This window comes from Manduca sexta, chromosome 24 (genome assembly GCF_014839805.1).
Source record: "Manduca sexta isolate Smith_Timp_Sample1 chromosome 24, JHU_Msex_v1.0, whole genome shotgun sequence".
Classification (NCBI taxonomy): domain Eukaryota; kingdom Metazoa; phylum Arthropoda; class Insecta; order Lepidoptera; family Sphingidae; genus Manduca; species Manduca sexta.
The window spans coordinates 5,606,219-5,623,829 of NC_051138.1; the positions used below are offsets into that span (position 1 = coordinate 5,606,219).

General features: G+C 34.8%; 1 protein-coding gene across 1 annotated transcript in view; it reads right to left on the bottom strand.

Moving 5' to 3' along the window:
• Window positions 1-355: 355 nt before the first annotated feature.
• Window positions 356-17,611, bottom strand: part of LOC115440448 (dachshund homolog 2) — a 157,572-nt gene continuing 140,316 nt past the window's right edge. Inside the window, 1 exon segment of the mRNA XM_030164756.2 lies at window positions 356-2,418. Within this exon segment, the coding sequence (XP_030020616.2) occupies window positions 2,288-2,418 (131 nt within the window). The 3' untranslated portion in view covers window positions 356-2,287.

The following is a 17,611-nucleotide window of genomic DNA, read 5'->3' on the forward strand; positions in this document are numbered from 1 at the left end:
CGCGAAAACAAAAAAAAAGAGTTTCCATTTATATAAATGAAATATTTTTTTAAATTACTAGTTAGTTATATCATTGATATTATCTTTGTATTTACGTCGGATGCAAGATCATTATTTTTTAGAAGTGATACTACTTCATAAACATAATTGTTTTAAAGTAAACGTCTTTATTATGGTTTATATTCCACTGAGGGTTTTAGTACTTATAGACTGAAAAAAGCATTTGTATATTATATAAGATACTTGCATCCGAATTCATATTTCTATCATATTTAAGTTAGTCATATGATGTCAATAAATACTGCATTTCATTATCGTGGTTAGTGCAAATAGGATCATAAAACAAAACACAAACTGATAATTTTCCCTTTTAATCTTGATATTTTCATCTACGATACAAGGCACACACACAATTTTAATTAAATCAATAATAATCATATAATAAATAATAATGTTTGCTTGAACTGCGTACTATTACCCAAAGAAATAATACGTACATCGACTGAGAAGCCTCAACATTTAAATAAAGAAAAAATCTATACTATGAACGTCAAGACAATTATAGACAATACTGTATTTGTGTGCCGGCCGGCTACTTACAACTGTTATATCCTAACTCAGTATTGTCAATTTACTTTGTGATGAAACAATAATCAAATGATACGAAGGACCACATTCACGCTCTTTACACAGTCACTCGTGATCAGCTAAACATTTATTATAACAACTAAGTTTTATTCATTACATCGTATTATCCGTTACAGATAATTTACCAAATTAATTGTATGAATCGAATATTTGTATCGGCGCTTGACTATTAATAACTTATTTATAACAAATAAAACATTAAGGTATACTGTTGTTACTCAATGTCGGTCATCGCGGACATCTGCGCCTGATTACTCAAAAAACGTATTTCATATCACGTAATAGCCAAGCGCCAATTCTCCGCTTCATATACTCTAAATCTTATTAAAACTATTTAAGACATCCAAAGTCTCGTAAACTAAGCATCAATATAAATAACGCTATCATTTCATACTTTTTATATGTATAATTTTAAAACTACTGAACTTACGTTAGCACTTCTACTCATATACATCGATACTGCGTTACAGATACGAGACACAGCGAATATAATTATTTATACAGCGTCTACATTACCAAAGTTAAAACGAGACACTTAACGTTACATTGTACGAATAGTCGAGAACCGCACTGTCTCTGCTGCCTGTGTTCTCTCTTACTGTTCAGTCAATAAACAATTGTAAAAATGTATCTTTTCAAAACCACTAACTTAAGGTATCATCTATAGTACATTTTATGATTAAAAAGATATACTAGTTTCAGTTACAACTAATCATTGCACTAAAATTGAATAAATTACGTGATAGTGAAGATCACATAACATTACTTTATTGATATTGAACGTTACTTTTTTGGGTGACATAATGTTTACCTACTGTCACTCAGTTTTACTGACGATATGGTGGTCTTTTGCAAATATTAAACAAACGGTCTTATAGGAACTTAAACACCCTTTACAGAACAACGGCGAGACTAGTGTAGTCAACTTTAGAAAAAAACAAAACTCCAAAAGCAGTCTTTGATCAATTCCAACCATTGTTTCAATCGATCTCTGACCGACAAAATTCATCAAAGCTTATGATATGTATGTAGTAGGTAGATACGGATTGAACGTTTCCAAATAACCTTGATCCAATGTGCACATCACAAGAGTTAAACAACAGAAAATACTTATTACATAAATATGGCATTTAACGATAAGTGTAAAGGTACTACTCGTGGTTTAAATATTGAAGAATAAAATAAATTATATATTTGAATCGTCGATAAAACCGCATGTCTTACTCCTAATAATAATATATAAAGTGTTATTTACAAATTTTACTATGGAAGAAAATTTGACGAGACTCCGTTGAACGTTACGAAACCTCCTTATTACGAATTCAATAACAATATTTACAAATTATTCTCAATAATACGAAGTACCTACAACTTCATTGAGATCCTCACGCCGAAAACTTAGAATAGAATAAACAATAAGATGAACATTCGAATCTTGAGAACTATCAAAGACACTCGTTCGTGCGTAGGTATTCTGAAAGATTAGTGTGACGGTATACCATTGTTCGCCAATCTAAATCTTTGGATTTTATTTTTCCCTAAATTCAGGTTTGACGCTGATCATTGGTTTTCTCGATTCGTTGACTTCTTTATCGTACTCTTGGTTGTCGGGGAAGTCCATGGCCCCGGCGTGTGCCAGCTAAGTGGCTGAGCTGAAAAGCACCGAGTTCTTGTAGTAGCCGGCGCGGTCGGAGAGCGGGCTCTTCACGTCGCGTTCCATAGCCTGCTGTCGCGACTTGCGCTCCATCTCCAACTCCTGCGCCAGGGACTCTGTGGACAACGGATATATTTTCAAATTATTTTATAATCTATAAAAATATCTTCCATTATATCTAAATTACATGTTTTCAGAATAATAAATTAATGTCACGAATGTTAAAGAACTAGAACAAAAGTATAATAATTCAAATAGTCAGATTATAAACCCGAACCTTTTAAAAGAGAGATACCATGGCCAACACGAGACTTTAGATAATTATACAACATGTAATCTACTATTTAATACAACGAAGTAATAATAAATTATCAATTTCAAATACATGCAGCATAGCATACGGTGCGGGCGTGGAAGTGAGAGAAAATCGTACACGACATTAAAACGCAAGTGTGTCGCCCCGGGAAATGTCATTAGTGTTTAGGGGAAACCCATTTCACATCAAACGGACTTCACATCCGTACGGCGTATTCTAATTTAATATGCGATGTTGCTCGGTAAAAACGTATCACGCGCAATATTGTGTTATTAAATTGTGTCTAGAAGGGTTGTTCCTTTGCGCTCACTTCTCTTCTATATTAGTGTTAATTTATTGTTAAATATCATATCTCTTTATAAAATAAACGTTAGTATACACGCTATATAGCGTAAAGTATTTGAATTACGAACGCACACAAAATTCAAATGCGTTTTGGAGCAAATGAAATCAAATTCAAATATTTTAATATTTCAAAACACGTCTTGACGATAGGAGGATTCTCTAATAAGATTTTAGGTAAATTGACAAAGTTCGTGAAGAGGCAAGAGTAGGTGAGGTAAGGCAATTGTCTCCAAAAACGTCGACGTTTTACGAAATATGCTTATTCAATTTCATGCAACGCTTGCCGCCTCCTGCAATTTACGAGATATAAAAGATATAAACGGAATCGCGTTTTTTGCTTACTTTGTTGGAACATTTTCTCAACGGGGAATTCAATTTTTGATCCTGACATTCGTAGACAATTTATGCTTCGAGTGTCTTCATTTATAGCATTTCAACGATATTGTATGTTTAATTATAATTAGTGATGGTATATTCAACGTTGATATGTTTTCGTTTCTAAAAAAAATTATATGGTCGATGACAATTTGTTTTAAAAACATTCGTCAGTAAAAAAAACTCAATTATAATCCGATTTGTTTCTGTGAAGTCTTGCTCCAGGGCGCCACACTCGCAAGTGTCGCGCGAGGGTTGTCCCGAAACAGAACCTATTATCTCGGGCGAGATTATACGCCTAGGGCGTCACAATTAAATATTATACACTTAAAAGCTTCGGCCTTTGCCGTTTCACTTCGCTGCCACCCCTAAATGTCCCATTAGGTTTGTTTGAATACGTAATATTTTTGCATTTGCCGCTTCTAAAACAGAATTGCCGGTTCCTTTGAGATGTATAATCTATTTGTTCTTTGAAACAACTGTAATGGTTGAGTGCTCAGCTTAATAAAAAGTTATCCAGTAATGTTTGCCCTCGTCTTTCCCAACACAAGATGTCTACAAAAGACATTTGTTAATTCAGAATGATTTCAGAATCGAATAGGTATTCTTACATTCAACAATGACATTTACTTTCACAGTTTCGTAAAGACACAAAAACATTTAAAAGAACTATTTCGATTTCGTTTCGATCAGATAGTCAGGGAATGATAAAAAAGGACTTTACAAGGTAGACGTGATTCCATTTATTTGTAATACCAATAGAAATAAAATGACACAGTTGTTAAGTGACAGTGAGAACGGAGACCTTTTTTATCTTAATAAGTAAAGCAATAAGTACATTCTATTAAAAGAAGTTTCATAACACACCCGAGCAAATTGGAAGTAATTTTTAGAAGTTAAACATCAATACTTCGAACAATTTAGTATGAATTTAAGAATGTGCTGGATTCACCGTGGTGATAGGTACCACAGTCTCAAAAGAAATTTGATGTGTAACGATGGCTCTGTTGTATAATCTTATATAGCCAATAAGATCAGAAATTTACGTGTATATGTGTAATGACAGCGATAATGCTGACACAATATGGGTGCATAGGGTGTGTAGTTTTAGTCTCCGATATCGTTTCGAACAGCGTCCGATGTATATCGGAACCGACATTTTGATGACACAATGAAAGAGAGTAGCAGGTGAAGTGTCACGTCGCATTTCCTTTACTGTTTTAACGTTACATCATTAAAACAGTTCGAAATGTAAAGGTCGTTTTATAAAACATGCGGTTTGTGGTGCGTCAGTCATTCCGACACAATTATCGGTGTCGGTACAGCTGCCGACACGACCGACATGTCACTATCGATACTATTGCGGACATTTCACCTGGTCATCGTTGTTAATGACAAAACTAAGTAAGCCAGTCTTCGCAAAACCGAAGAGCCTACCCTTAGATACTCGAGGAATTAAACCTTCCTCAAAGTCGATTCATTAATTACCAAGTACGATTTCATAACACATCAATTCCGATGCTTAATCTTTCAGCTGATTAAACTATAAAAGAACGTAGTAAATAATTCACATTTTATGCTTTCAATTTCTTTCTTAATTTTCAAAGGAGTTATGTAAGACACGGCAAAATAATTATAGTCTTAATAACATTTTGGTTAAAAAATACTATTCAACGCACTGAGTAACTAATTCAATTAAAATTATACGAATATTTAGTGAAATACATAATATTGATTACATTGGACGACTCATTAATATTCGTTGTCATAATTTTTTATGTCACCTAACACCCCTGTAAGAATAATAGAAAGTCCATCTGCTCATTATTTTTAACGATTTTTAGCAATCGACACCTTTGTGGGTTGTTAAGGCGAAATTAATTATGGCCGTAAAAATATATAAAGAAAAAAAGTTGATTAATACTTTAGGTGGAAATTTGAGATGGTTGGTAAAAAAGGGTTGCTTTAAACAGATGATGTGTAAAGGGAACTATATCGCATTGGTCACGAAATGAGTTCATAAACAACCGGTGGCTAGGCCCGGCTGCTGACAATCCGACCGTGTCTAATTCCATTGATTGGATTGATTTTCCGTTAGAGACATATTTTTTAGTCCTGTACCAAGTACACGTAGTGATCGATTGGACTTTATGAGTTTGGTGATATGGTTAATATTTAATTAGTATTTGGTATGGTCTATTGCTGACATTCAATCGTATTACTAATTAGTCCATACTTTAAATTGTGTTACCTTATAGGCTATATTGTCTATGTTCGAGTGTTGAATAGGCGACGACTAAAAAATTGCAAGCAATAATGATGTCAAATTTGTCTAACTTTTTCAAGTGCGTTCGTAATTTTTGTATAAATTATTTGCTCTAAGAATTGGAAAACTAAAAATACATTGGACAAATTGATGAAAACTCTGTGTTCAATACTGCGGTTGTATTACCAGAACATAAACAAAAAAGTTAATATCGTCAAAGGTTTTTGAGCGCACCTGTGCGGTACAATTTTTATTCCATTCATTTTACAAGCTCACCTAAAAAGTAACATGGAGGAGTTTCCTCTTTATTAATTTTTCAACTTTATATTACTTATATAATATCGCTCGGTTTATTCGTTTCGCTTGAGATAAAAAACCTGTTTTATAAAAATAAATTGAATTGAAATTTTTGGGATAAATGGAGTATGCTATGGTACACATTTATTCGTAATTGAGTGATGAATACTCCTTGATGGCAAACACTTACTACAAAATTTATCATCTCTAACTCGCTTTTGAACCGATTCTGACAATTCTACCCTCAACGTGCCCTTAGAAGTTGCCTTACTTAAAATCCGTAGTGGTTGGTTGACCATAAGCCATATTATATTAATGAATACGGTACTTGATGTATATATAAATACACACACAGAAAATAAGTTTTAAATGTACTTCGCACTTAAGAATATCGTGGTCACGACCTAATGCAATAGATCAATATACATTTGTTCTGAGCACTATTGTGATACAACCAACTAATAAGCCTTGATACGATCTTATATCATGTAATCATGTTAACTAATATAATAGTTGTTTGTAGGACATGGCCGCAACACAGGGACAATTGTGTTAAAAAGCATTTTAAATTCGATAAATACATTGATGATATTGATTAGTTTGCGAAGCGTTTATTTATACCAATAACCACATTGATTGGTTCCACTAATTATGATTGATTGCTAATACGTACGTAAACATTACAATTATTATGTTGCTCCCAGAAACATTGTTTATTTTAACGAATATAGGTGACGTAGTTGGCTTTACGAAAATCTTGTGTTATAATAAAAACTTAATACATAATTCTTTCATTACCATATTTTTTAGTACACAACTATTACATATATTCGCTATTCTTCTGAATCGAATAAAATGATTAAGATAAGCGTAGATTTTAGATAAATAAATCGAAGTATTAAAATTATTAATCCAAACGTTTCTATTTTCATATTCATAAATTAACGTAATTTCGAATTGGTTTCGTTATTTAAATATTTCTAAGTTGTTTGCAATACTTTTGACTCATCTCGTTTCTTATAAAAAGCACGTAGAAAAAAGTTTTCTAATTTAGGAATAATAAAATATGTTTTTTTTCTTTTACCGACGGCACTGAGGAAAGTTGATGAAAGGCTCCAAGTTTTAATTTTTGTTTTTCTGTTACCAACCTTTTTTTATATTTACAACCCGCTTGTATTTTTGTGTTTTAGCTTTATGGGCATCTTATATTTTTATTTTTACGTCTTCCTTTGCAGTGCCGTGTCCAAAGTCAGAAAATTATGCAATAAACTGTTTTTCAGTATATTCTTTAATGATTAGAGGTAGTCAAATAGAATATTAATTAATTTACTAATTATTTTCTCACTATTTAAGTTATTATATACTTTATATTATATATCAAATGAATATAAATTTCAGTAAATATAATCAGTCGATGATAATATTAACTTATATCTAAACCAAAATTCGGCGACTAATCCAATAGTAAATTGAATTAAGACTAATCTTCGCAATTGGCTTAAGCCGTCCACGAGGCAATCCATTTGTTTACAAGACGATTACGATGCTAGAAAAAAGTTTCGCATCGTTACTCTGTGGTTGGTTAGATATTCGTAAAAATATTGCGCGTCTAGTGTTGTCTTTGATTTCTTTTCTTATTATCCTGGCATGTAATTTTACTACTCTGGCAGCAAGTACAGCGTAGATTTAATAATATAATGTTAACTAAAACAGGGCCCTTATTCTGTATGATAGTGTAAACGCGTAACTCGGCCGTGTCATGTTATCTTCGAGAAATGTGTGTGGAATGGTATTCTGTAAGCCAAATTTCTATAGTACTAAACATGATGCGTTGTGGTTTGTGCTTGTTACGCACTGTTAAAATAACGTGCGGGATAGAGAATAAGGCCCCAGTTTGTGTCCCTCAAATATTCCCAAATTATTATTGCACGTATTTTCTCATGGATTAAAAAAAAATCTTAATTTTATATGGTTTAGTGCGACATACTCCATTCTATTTGTATGGAATCGTTAAACTTGCGTGTTCGCGTGCGTTTCGACACTTGGGGTAGGGTAACAGTTCAAATTAGTTGCAATTTCTACTTAAACCGGACCGTCGGCAAAAATCACGTGGGCAAAATGCAGGAAATGATTAAATCCATATCACTGGTTTGCTTAGCCTTACACTTGCCCGTAATGTCGACATATCAAATAGTTATTTACACATTTATAGTATTTGTTTACCTCGGTGAATACCGAGAAAAATATCTGAAATATTTTCCGTTGCTTTAGTACATAAACAAGATTGGCGATTTTTTGTGATTCATCTTAAGTTAAGTGATCATGGTCGTCCAGGAACATTAAATAATAAATAAATATAAAAAAAATCTAAAATACATCGCGATAGATCTTAAAATGTTGTTTTCAAAAATGGAATTTATGGCTTCTGATTATAAAATAACCGATCATCAAAATGCCACAATCTCATATCTTCGATATCCCGGGGATCCCGGGGAAGTCGCACACATGTTACTTTAATAGTTTGGTACAATATACGTAAATTTCTTCTGTCAAAATAACGTCATTGTATTAGGCCCATGTAGCAATCTAATGCTATACGTGAAAACAAATTCGTAATCATGAAATAAAATTGCCTTTGATAAACTGCGAAATATTTCAATATTTCCACAATGATTGAAGGCGCGTGGTCGCAGCACGCAGACGCGCACACACAAGGCCGGTGCATTTTTAATGAAATTTCTGGGCTCTCCACAAAGCGGATATACATGAAAAAAACTACGGTTTGATTCACCGATACGTGCATCACATTTTTGCTCCTCGTTGGCTAAAAGTTGAGTGCATTGCGTTTTTTGATATCAAATAAAACGTTATTCGTTTTTGAGTTAACAAGGGGCTTGTACTTTTACAACGGCGTTTGTTATCAAACGAATGTTTGGTACAATGGAAGTATCTGAAGTAAGCAAACACACGGATGGTCTGTTGAGAACTGGTTTATTATTTTATTTGCCTCGAACAGTATTAATTACAACTACCCGCTTCTTAATAATATCTATAACCATTACATCTTCCCCCTTTTAATAAACCAAAAGACATATATCACTAAAGAATTTTGCCTATATAATGAATATGAAGTTATTAGTTTTTGAAAAATAATGCAAGCTTGTCTCGAGCCTTAGCAGCAGCTTTTCTAATTTTAGGCGAACTCGAGAGCGCGGAATTAAGTGACGAACTGGCCCCATCTTTATTTTTGTGAACACTTACATCAACCTCCCTCCTTTCCGCGGGGGAAAGAAAGTGGTGACTTAGGCCTACATGCATCCAGTTTAATTATATGGCGCCTGTTTCTCCTATATTTCCTACCAATATCGTCCGATAGAAAATAAGAGCGCGGTTGCGGCGCCTGCGCCATGACGCGCATGTATCGCCGAATATTGCCATCTGCAACAATGACACGCTCACCAGTACCTAACTTTGGTAAATTATGGGCATGCATGTCATAATATTTTTTAACCCGGTCGCGATTACGTTTAATATTTATAAAGTCTTGCGAATTGTCACGGTCAGGTCTTAATTTATCACCGTGCACTGGCAGCCGTGTGTTGATCCTCCTGCCCATTAACAGCTGTGACGGAGAAGAAATACCATCGCGTGGAGTTGATCTTAAATTCAACAGCCCTAGGTAAAAATCTGTACCTGTATGAAGCGATTTTTTTATAATATTTTTAACAGTACGTACGGCGCGTTCACTAAGACCATTTGACTGAGCATAATTAGGAGAGGTAGTTATATGTTCAAAGCACCATTCCCTACTAAATTGACGAAACTCACGAGATGCATATGCCGGCCCGTTATCCGTTATTAGCTCTGAAGGTATTCCGTGCCTAGCAAACTGTTCTTTCATTGCGAATATTATGGATTTCGCAGTAATATTTACTAGTGGACTAACTTCAATAAATTTTGAAAAGTAATCTACTAAAATTAAATAGTATTTTTTGTAACAAGTAAATATATCGGATCCTACTTTCCTCCAGGGTGTATCTGGGGTTGGATGAGATATCAAGGGTTCCTTACATGGTCTAGCGGCATGTTCCGCACAAACAACGCATTCACGTACCACGCGCTCCACATCACTGGACATCCCGTTCCAGAACATTACATCTCGTGCCCGTCTTTTACACCGATCGATCCCTAAATGCCCTTCGTGCACACGCTGCACCATTTCACTCCTAAGTGCCCGCGGTATGAAAACTAAATTATCTTTAAACACCACTCCGTCGAAATATTCCAATGTTTCCCGGTACGGCCAGTGTACCTGTGCAATAGGATCCGTATCGTTTTTATATTTAGGCCACCCGTTTAGAATATAATTAATAAGAATTTGACATTCTCTGTCTTCCTGAGTAGACTCCCTTACTTTATGTAACTTAGTGTCGCTAAATCGAACATTACTTAAAAGAAAACAAGATTGTCCTTCGACATCCTCGGATACCTTGTCGTGCATAAGATCCGGAAGGGCCGCTCTGGATAGAGCATCAGCTAAGTACATGAATTTTCCCGGTTTATATTTAACAACAAAATCGTAAGCCTGAATACGGAGCATCATTCTCTGCAACCTGGCAGGAACAGCGTCTAATGATTTTTTATAAAGCGCCTCCAAAGGCTTGTGATCGGTTTCTACCACAATATCTGCACGTCCATAAACATATTGGTGAAACCTCTCCATCGCAAAAACTATAGCAAGCATCTCCTTTTCGATCTGGGCATATCTAGTTTGCGTATCCGTCAGCGTTGAAGATGCAAACTCAATTGGTCGGCCATTTTGTAAGAGAACCGCACCAAGCGCAGTTGCGCTCGCGTCTACTGTCACCACGATTGGCAAGTCGCTGGCGTACAGTGCCAACACAGGCGCGGCACACAGTGCCTGCTTAAGCCGTGTTATAGCCGCGTCATGGGTTGCGTCCCAATACCATTCAGTATTATTTTTAAGTAGTTGCCGGAGCGGTCCTGCTAATTCCGAGTAATTAGGTATAAATTTTGCTAAATAATTGACCATTCCTAGAAATCTTTCCAGGGATACGCGATTGTTTGGGCAAGGCATATCTTTTATAGCCTTTAATTTATTTTGGTCTATTCCCATACCCTGAGCGCTAAAAATATGACCTAAATACGATATTTGTTCTACGCCGAAGACACATTTCTCACGATTAAATTTTATACCTATCTCACGAGACCTATCAAGCAACGCTTTTAATCGTATATCATGTTCATGCCTTGTCGCTCCCCACACTATGACGTCATCAACAAACGAGTCTACTCCCTCTAAATCCTCGAGTGTTTGCCTTATCTTAGCATGGAAAACCTCACTTGCACAATTTATACCGTATGGCAGCCGCAAAAACTGGTATCTCCCAAACGGTGTACCAAAAGTACATAAATCGGCACTCTCATCGTCCAATTGGATCATCCAAAAACCGGACCGGGCATCCAGCTTACTGAAATACTTAGCACCGCGTAGTTTAGCAGCAATTTCTGTTAACGTGGGAAGAGGATAATGAGCACGCCGCACAACGCGGTTCAACGGTCGCGGATCTAGGCACACACGAAAACTACCGTCCTTTTTAGCTGGCAACACTATGGCGTTAACCCATGGCGTCGGATGCGAAACCTTTTTTATTATACCTATTTTTTCCATACGCTCTAATTCAATTTTTAATTTATCTCTTATACCCATTGGAATCTTTCTCACTGGGCATATTGTAGGACTTGCATTATTTTCCAGTACAATTTTATATTTTCCCGGTAATTTACCTACACCACGAAACAAATCAGTATACATATTAATATGAATAGAAAATATTCTTTGGACCAAACCTAATTCCTCACTTGTATATTTGCCGAGAACGCTTTGACAATTATCCTGCGATATAATAAAATTTATGACATGTTTATTCTGTTTGTAAGACCAAAGCATATCGCACGAACCCAGTATAGGAATATAGTTACCACAAAATGATTGTGCTTTTACGTGACATGGCTTAATATCCTCCATGCTAAAACCTAATTTTTTAAATAGTTTAAATGATATAACATTAAGATCAGACCCAGTATCAAGTTTAAAATATACACTCAAGCCATTACTGCATAATGTTAGTTTTTCAAACCACTTATTGTCTCTAGATCCAAAGCACTCACTTAGGGAATCAATTTGGAACAGTTGATCACTGTCATCACTGTCTTGATTTACTTCGTACACTTGTTTATTTGACCGCATAGGACACATTTTACGAAAATGCCCCAAATTATGACATAAGTAACATTTCACATTTTTAGCAGGGCATCGAAAGTCCTCCTGGTGATCAATACCGCACGCAACACAACACTCCGGCACTGCATTCCGATAAATCACTTTCTGGTTAGCCTGGTTGCGCACGCCAGCCGACATATCGCTGGTCGTGCGAGCTCGCACAGAGCCCGCGCGCCAGCCGCTTGCGCGTTCATTACGTGCGCGCCCGTTGTAAGCGCCGCTTACGCCACCATTCACACGATTTCTTGCACGGGAACCGTAAACTACGTCTATTGCTCCGCCTTTTGAACACTCGCCGAACTTTGTACCCTCAATGTGACGATTTTGTTCGATCGAAATTTCATTAGCTTGACACATTCTAACAGTTTTATCTAGCGTCAGATCATCCGTTCTCAACAGTCTATCTCGTAGAGTACTGTCATTGACTCCACAAACGATTCGATCCCGAATTAAACTATCTTCCAGGTGGTCAAATTCACATTGTTGGCTGAGTAGCCTCAATGCCGTTACGTATGTATCTATAGATTCTCCATTATCTTGATTACGGGAAAAAAAACGAAATCGCGCCATAGCTATATTGTGGCGAGTGCCAAAGTATTCATCAAACTTTTTTATAACTATATCCACGTCATCTTTTTTTTTTTTTTTTTTTTTTTTTTTATTTATTTTGGCAACAAACAGTCATGTACATTTATAATAACCAAAGCTACTTATCCTAAGTAATATAGATCTAATGATATGGACCTCTAGTGCCGAAAAGAAGTTAATGTTAGTTACAATACTTTAGGTCTCCGTGAACAACATAGATAATACAATATAAATTCTTGAATAATAAAAAGATCAATTAATTAAAGAGGTGTATGACAAATATTGCAACACGTTCGTGCATTATTGCTTTATGTGGGTAACAATTTCAATTTCTGGAAGTAGAAGATTTACTTAGTTTCTAGAAATAGAAAATATTTACTAAAAATAACAATTAGAAAGCAATGCAAATCAAGTTATACAACATTATAATTTAATGACTTGAATTGTTTCAAAATATTCACATATACAATATTCTGTTATAATTGGGCAAGCGTGAGTTTTTTGAATTTATTAAAAGAATTATAAAATATGTCGACATCTGATACTGAATTATGTGTATTGCAGAATTTTTTATTATAATTGTTTAAGCTTCTAACAAGAAAACGATTACGGGTATAGTTTTTGTTCGCAGTAGGGGGTATGAACAATTGCAAGTGTTTGTCATTCAGTTGATTTACACGAGATGGGTGTGATAAATATCTACTTTTTGCAATAAAATTTATACGACTTAAGATATCCGGACAATCAATCAGGCCGTTTAGAATTTTATATAGAACAAGGAGATCAAAATGTAAGCGGCGTGTTTTTAAAGACGTTAAGTGGTACATTTGTAATGATTCGTCGTAAGTGTTTGAATTGCAATTGTTTTTATAATTTAAGATGTTGATAAACTTCCGTTGGACTCTTTCTAATCGGTCAACGTGTAAATTATATGATGGACTCCATATTAGGCACCCAAAGTCTAAAATTGATCGTACAAATGCAAAATACAACATTTTAATGGTATGAAGATTTTTAAATGGTTTGCTACATCTGTTGATAAAACCAAGCATTTTGAATGATCTCCCAATTATGTTATCTATGTGAAAATTAAAGGACAACTTTTCGTCCATTGTAACACCTAAATCCCGAATTGTTTTTACTCTAGTTAATGTACGGTTGAATATTGTGTAGTGAAAATGAATAGGTTTAGTTTTACGCGTATAACTAATTATAAAGCATTTATCACTATTAAGAAAAAGCTGGTTGTCTTCACAATATTTGGACAGATTATTTATGTCGGCCTGGACTTTAAGACAATCATCAACAGTCTTTATAGCTCTGAACAACTTTGTATCGTCAGCGTATAGTAATTGATGTGTATTTGGGAGGGCTTTAATAATATCATTTATATAAAGGGTAAAGAGAACCGGACCAAGATGCGACCCCTGAGGTACACCTGAAGATATTTTAAGAAAATCAGATATGTATCCTTTTATACATACAGCTTGACTTCTATTTTTTTATGTAAGATTCGATCCAGCGTAGGAGATTGCCATGTATACCGGCCTTCCACAATTTATCCAGTAATAAGTCATGATTGATTTTGTCGAAAGCCTTGGAAAAATCTGTGTACACGGCATCTATCTGGAGATTCTTATCCATTGCACTCAGCAAAAATTCTGTAAATGTAAGTAAGTTCGTGTCTACACTACGCAGTTTCATGAAACCGTGTTGTTCTTTAGATATATGATTGCGGAAATGATATGCCAGTTGTGATGTAACAATTTTTTCTAATATTTTACCGAGAATACAGAGTTTAGAAATGGGTCTATATTCCGTTATTACATTTGTTTTTGTGTTTTTTGGAATTGGCGTAATAAGTGCTTTTTTCCATAAAATCGGAAAAATACCTGAAGTCAGAGATAAAGAGTAGATTTTGTAAATGGGCAATGATAATTGTGAAGCACATTTAGATATAATTATAGGATGAATACCATCATACCCGGCGCCTTTCTTAATATTAACAGTTTTAAGTTCCTTATGAGTTAGGTCTAAAGACAGGTTTATGGAATTTATACTTACTGTACTATCTGTCGGATATAGTCTAATGCAATTACGTGAATTAGAACGATTGTTATTGATAAATACTGAATGAAAATATGTATTAAATGTGTTGCATATATCTTTTCCACCCGTAAGAGATTTCCCCTGGTAAAGCATTTTGGCTGGCATATCATTCAAACTACATTTTTTATTTTTTACATAGGTCCAAAAGTAATTTGGATTTACTCGAATTAAACTTTCACTTTTAATGACATATGTTTTATGCAATTGGTACTCTAATTTATGGAATCTCTTTCTTAACAATGAAAAAGCATTATAATCATTCGAGTTTCCGTAACGTTTCCATTTTTTGTGATATTTGCATTTTTCTTTATCCAATTTTATTAACGATTTAGAATACCAGGGCGGGTATTTAGAGTTGTTAGATATTACTCGAAGTGGTACGTACCTATCGACTAGGTTATTTAAAATAGTGTAGAAACGTTCTGTGAGCATATTAACGTCAGTAAAATTCCCGAATTCTTTATCCCAATCAACCAAAGAAAGTTCTCTTTTGATTGAAACAAAGTCTGACTTAAAAAACAATTTTTTTGTGGTACTATTTGTAATAAGAGGCTGGGGAAATTGTAGCAACAAGCTAATAGTAAGCGATTTATGATGCGGGTCCTCTCTTACAATGGGTAAATCACAAGTACAAACTTCACAGTGTAAATTACTGAAAATCAGATCTAAAATTCTATTGTTGAAATTAAAATAAGAATTAAACTGGTATAATTGTGACAAATTCATAAAATTCGCAGTGGAAATGGATAAACGATTATTATTTGTGTGTAAATTCATGCTGTCGCGGGTCTCATCATAGTACCAATCCGCATGTGTGACATTAAAATCTCCGACAATTAAAAAAATATCGTTTGGTTGTGCATTTACGTATTCACTTACCCTATCAAAAAATGAATTCAATTGTTGAAAATGTGTCTGACCATGAGGAATGTATGTGCACAGTATATGTACGTTTAATGGTGTAGTCTGGCCCGTCGATCTGTAAGAACCACTATTTAATAATGAAAAACTTAGCCATAATTCATCAACGGGCTCAATTGTACTTAAGTTGTCAACTTGCGTTGGATTTAGGTTTCGACGGATTGCCACCAACACGCCACCCCCGCGTGCGCATCCAGTACTGAGTAGATCACGATCGCAACGAAATACAATATAACGACTATCAAAGTATTCAGAGTCATAAAAACCAGTTGTCAGCCAAGTTTCTGTAATACATATAACGTCAAAGTCGTGATTTAATATATTTGTTGAAAATTCCCAAGATTTGGTACGTAAACCCCTCGCGTTTTGATAATAAACAGATAACGTGTTGGAATCGAATTAATTAAAAGAAAACAAAGTAATAAATTGTAATCAAGCGATAATTTGACCCTATTGAAAAATTTGTGCGAACAAAAACTATAATGCATTCATTAATGTTACAATATATACAAACATGCTCACGTCTTTTATAATCGCGGAGGTAGGAAGGTGCACAACCCGTGCATCTACCTCTCACTAGAACATAATATGTAAAACTACAGTATATTGAGTTCAGTACTATGATTTTATATAATATATCTTGCCCAAAGTTAATCCAATGAACAAAAATGATGTTGCTTATAAGAGGGTAGAAAAATCCTTTTTTTAAGTCTGTCGCTAGTTGATATAAACTAATAATACACTTTATATCACCGCGTTTAAGTGTAAAATGGGTTGAACGTCGCGTAACAACGATAAACTCTGCATCATTTTGTTTAACAATATGATAAAGTAATAAAGCCATTAATGAGAATGAAAAGTTACATAGTCATTTTATTTTGACAAGATCTTTTTCCGTTGCAATCAGAAAAGCTTTCGTGGTTTCTGATTTACGTATGAATATTTTGCTATCGTTCAACCAGACAAATTTAAATCCTTTTTCCTTGGCTAACAATCGGACTTGTCGATAAAGGAACTTATTCTGCGGAGTAAGATGCTCGTTGATGAAGATAGGTTTTGCTGGTCCGGTGAGTCCCAGGTCCGCCGTAGTCAACCCACGGCGAGCTCGAGCTGCCGCCAGAAATTCCATTTTCATTTTGCGTTGAGTGAACCTTATTATGATGTTAGGTATAGAATGTGGTTCAGAAATTTGTTTTGGTGAGTATTTTCTCACTCGTTTAATATAATCGATGTCCCACTCAGAAAGTGTTATGCCAATTTTAACCGACAATAAGTGAATTATGGTGTTTAAATTTTCCTCGTTAGTTATTGGTACTCCAGTAACTTCTATGTTATTGCCACGTCCGTATTGGTCAATGATGCCAATATGGTTCGTTAAATATAATATTTTCTCATCAAATTTGTCCAGTTGTTGCTGAAATAATTTTAGTTTATGATTGTTTTCATTTTGAAGTTCACTGAATTGTTTTTTTAATGTAACCTGTTCACGTTCAAGAGTTTCCTGAGATATTTTGATAGCATTTATTTGGTTAATCACTTGCTTTACATCCGCTGACAGAGCTGATAAACAACTTTTCTGGTCTTGAGCGAAATCTTTTAGCGTAGTCATGATTTCGGAACGAAAGTTAGAAAGTGCTTCTGTATATTCATTCTCCATTTTTTTTCTCTTACGCATGGTAACCGAAGAATTTGCATCCAGATCATGTACTTTTGATAAATCGGGCTGGGATCCAGTACCATACGGGGGCGTCCTCATGGGATTCATTTTATTAGTTGGGCGGGTATGAG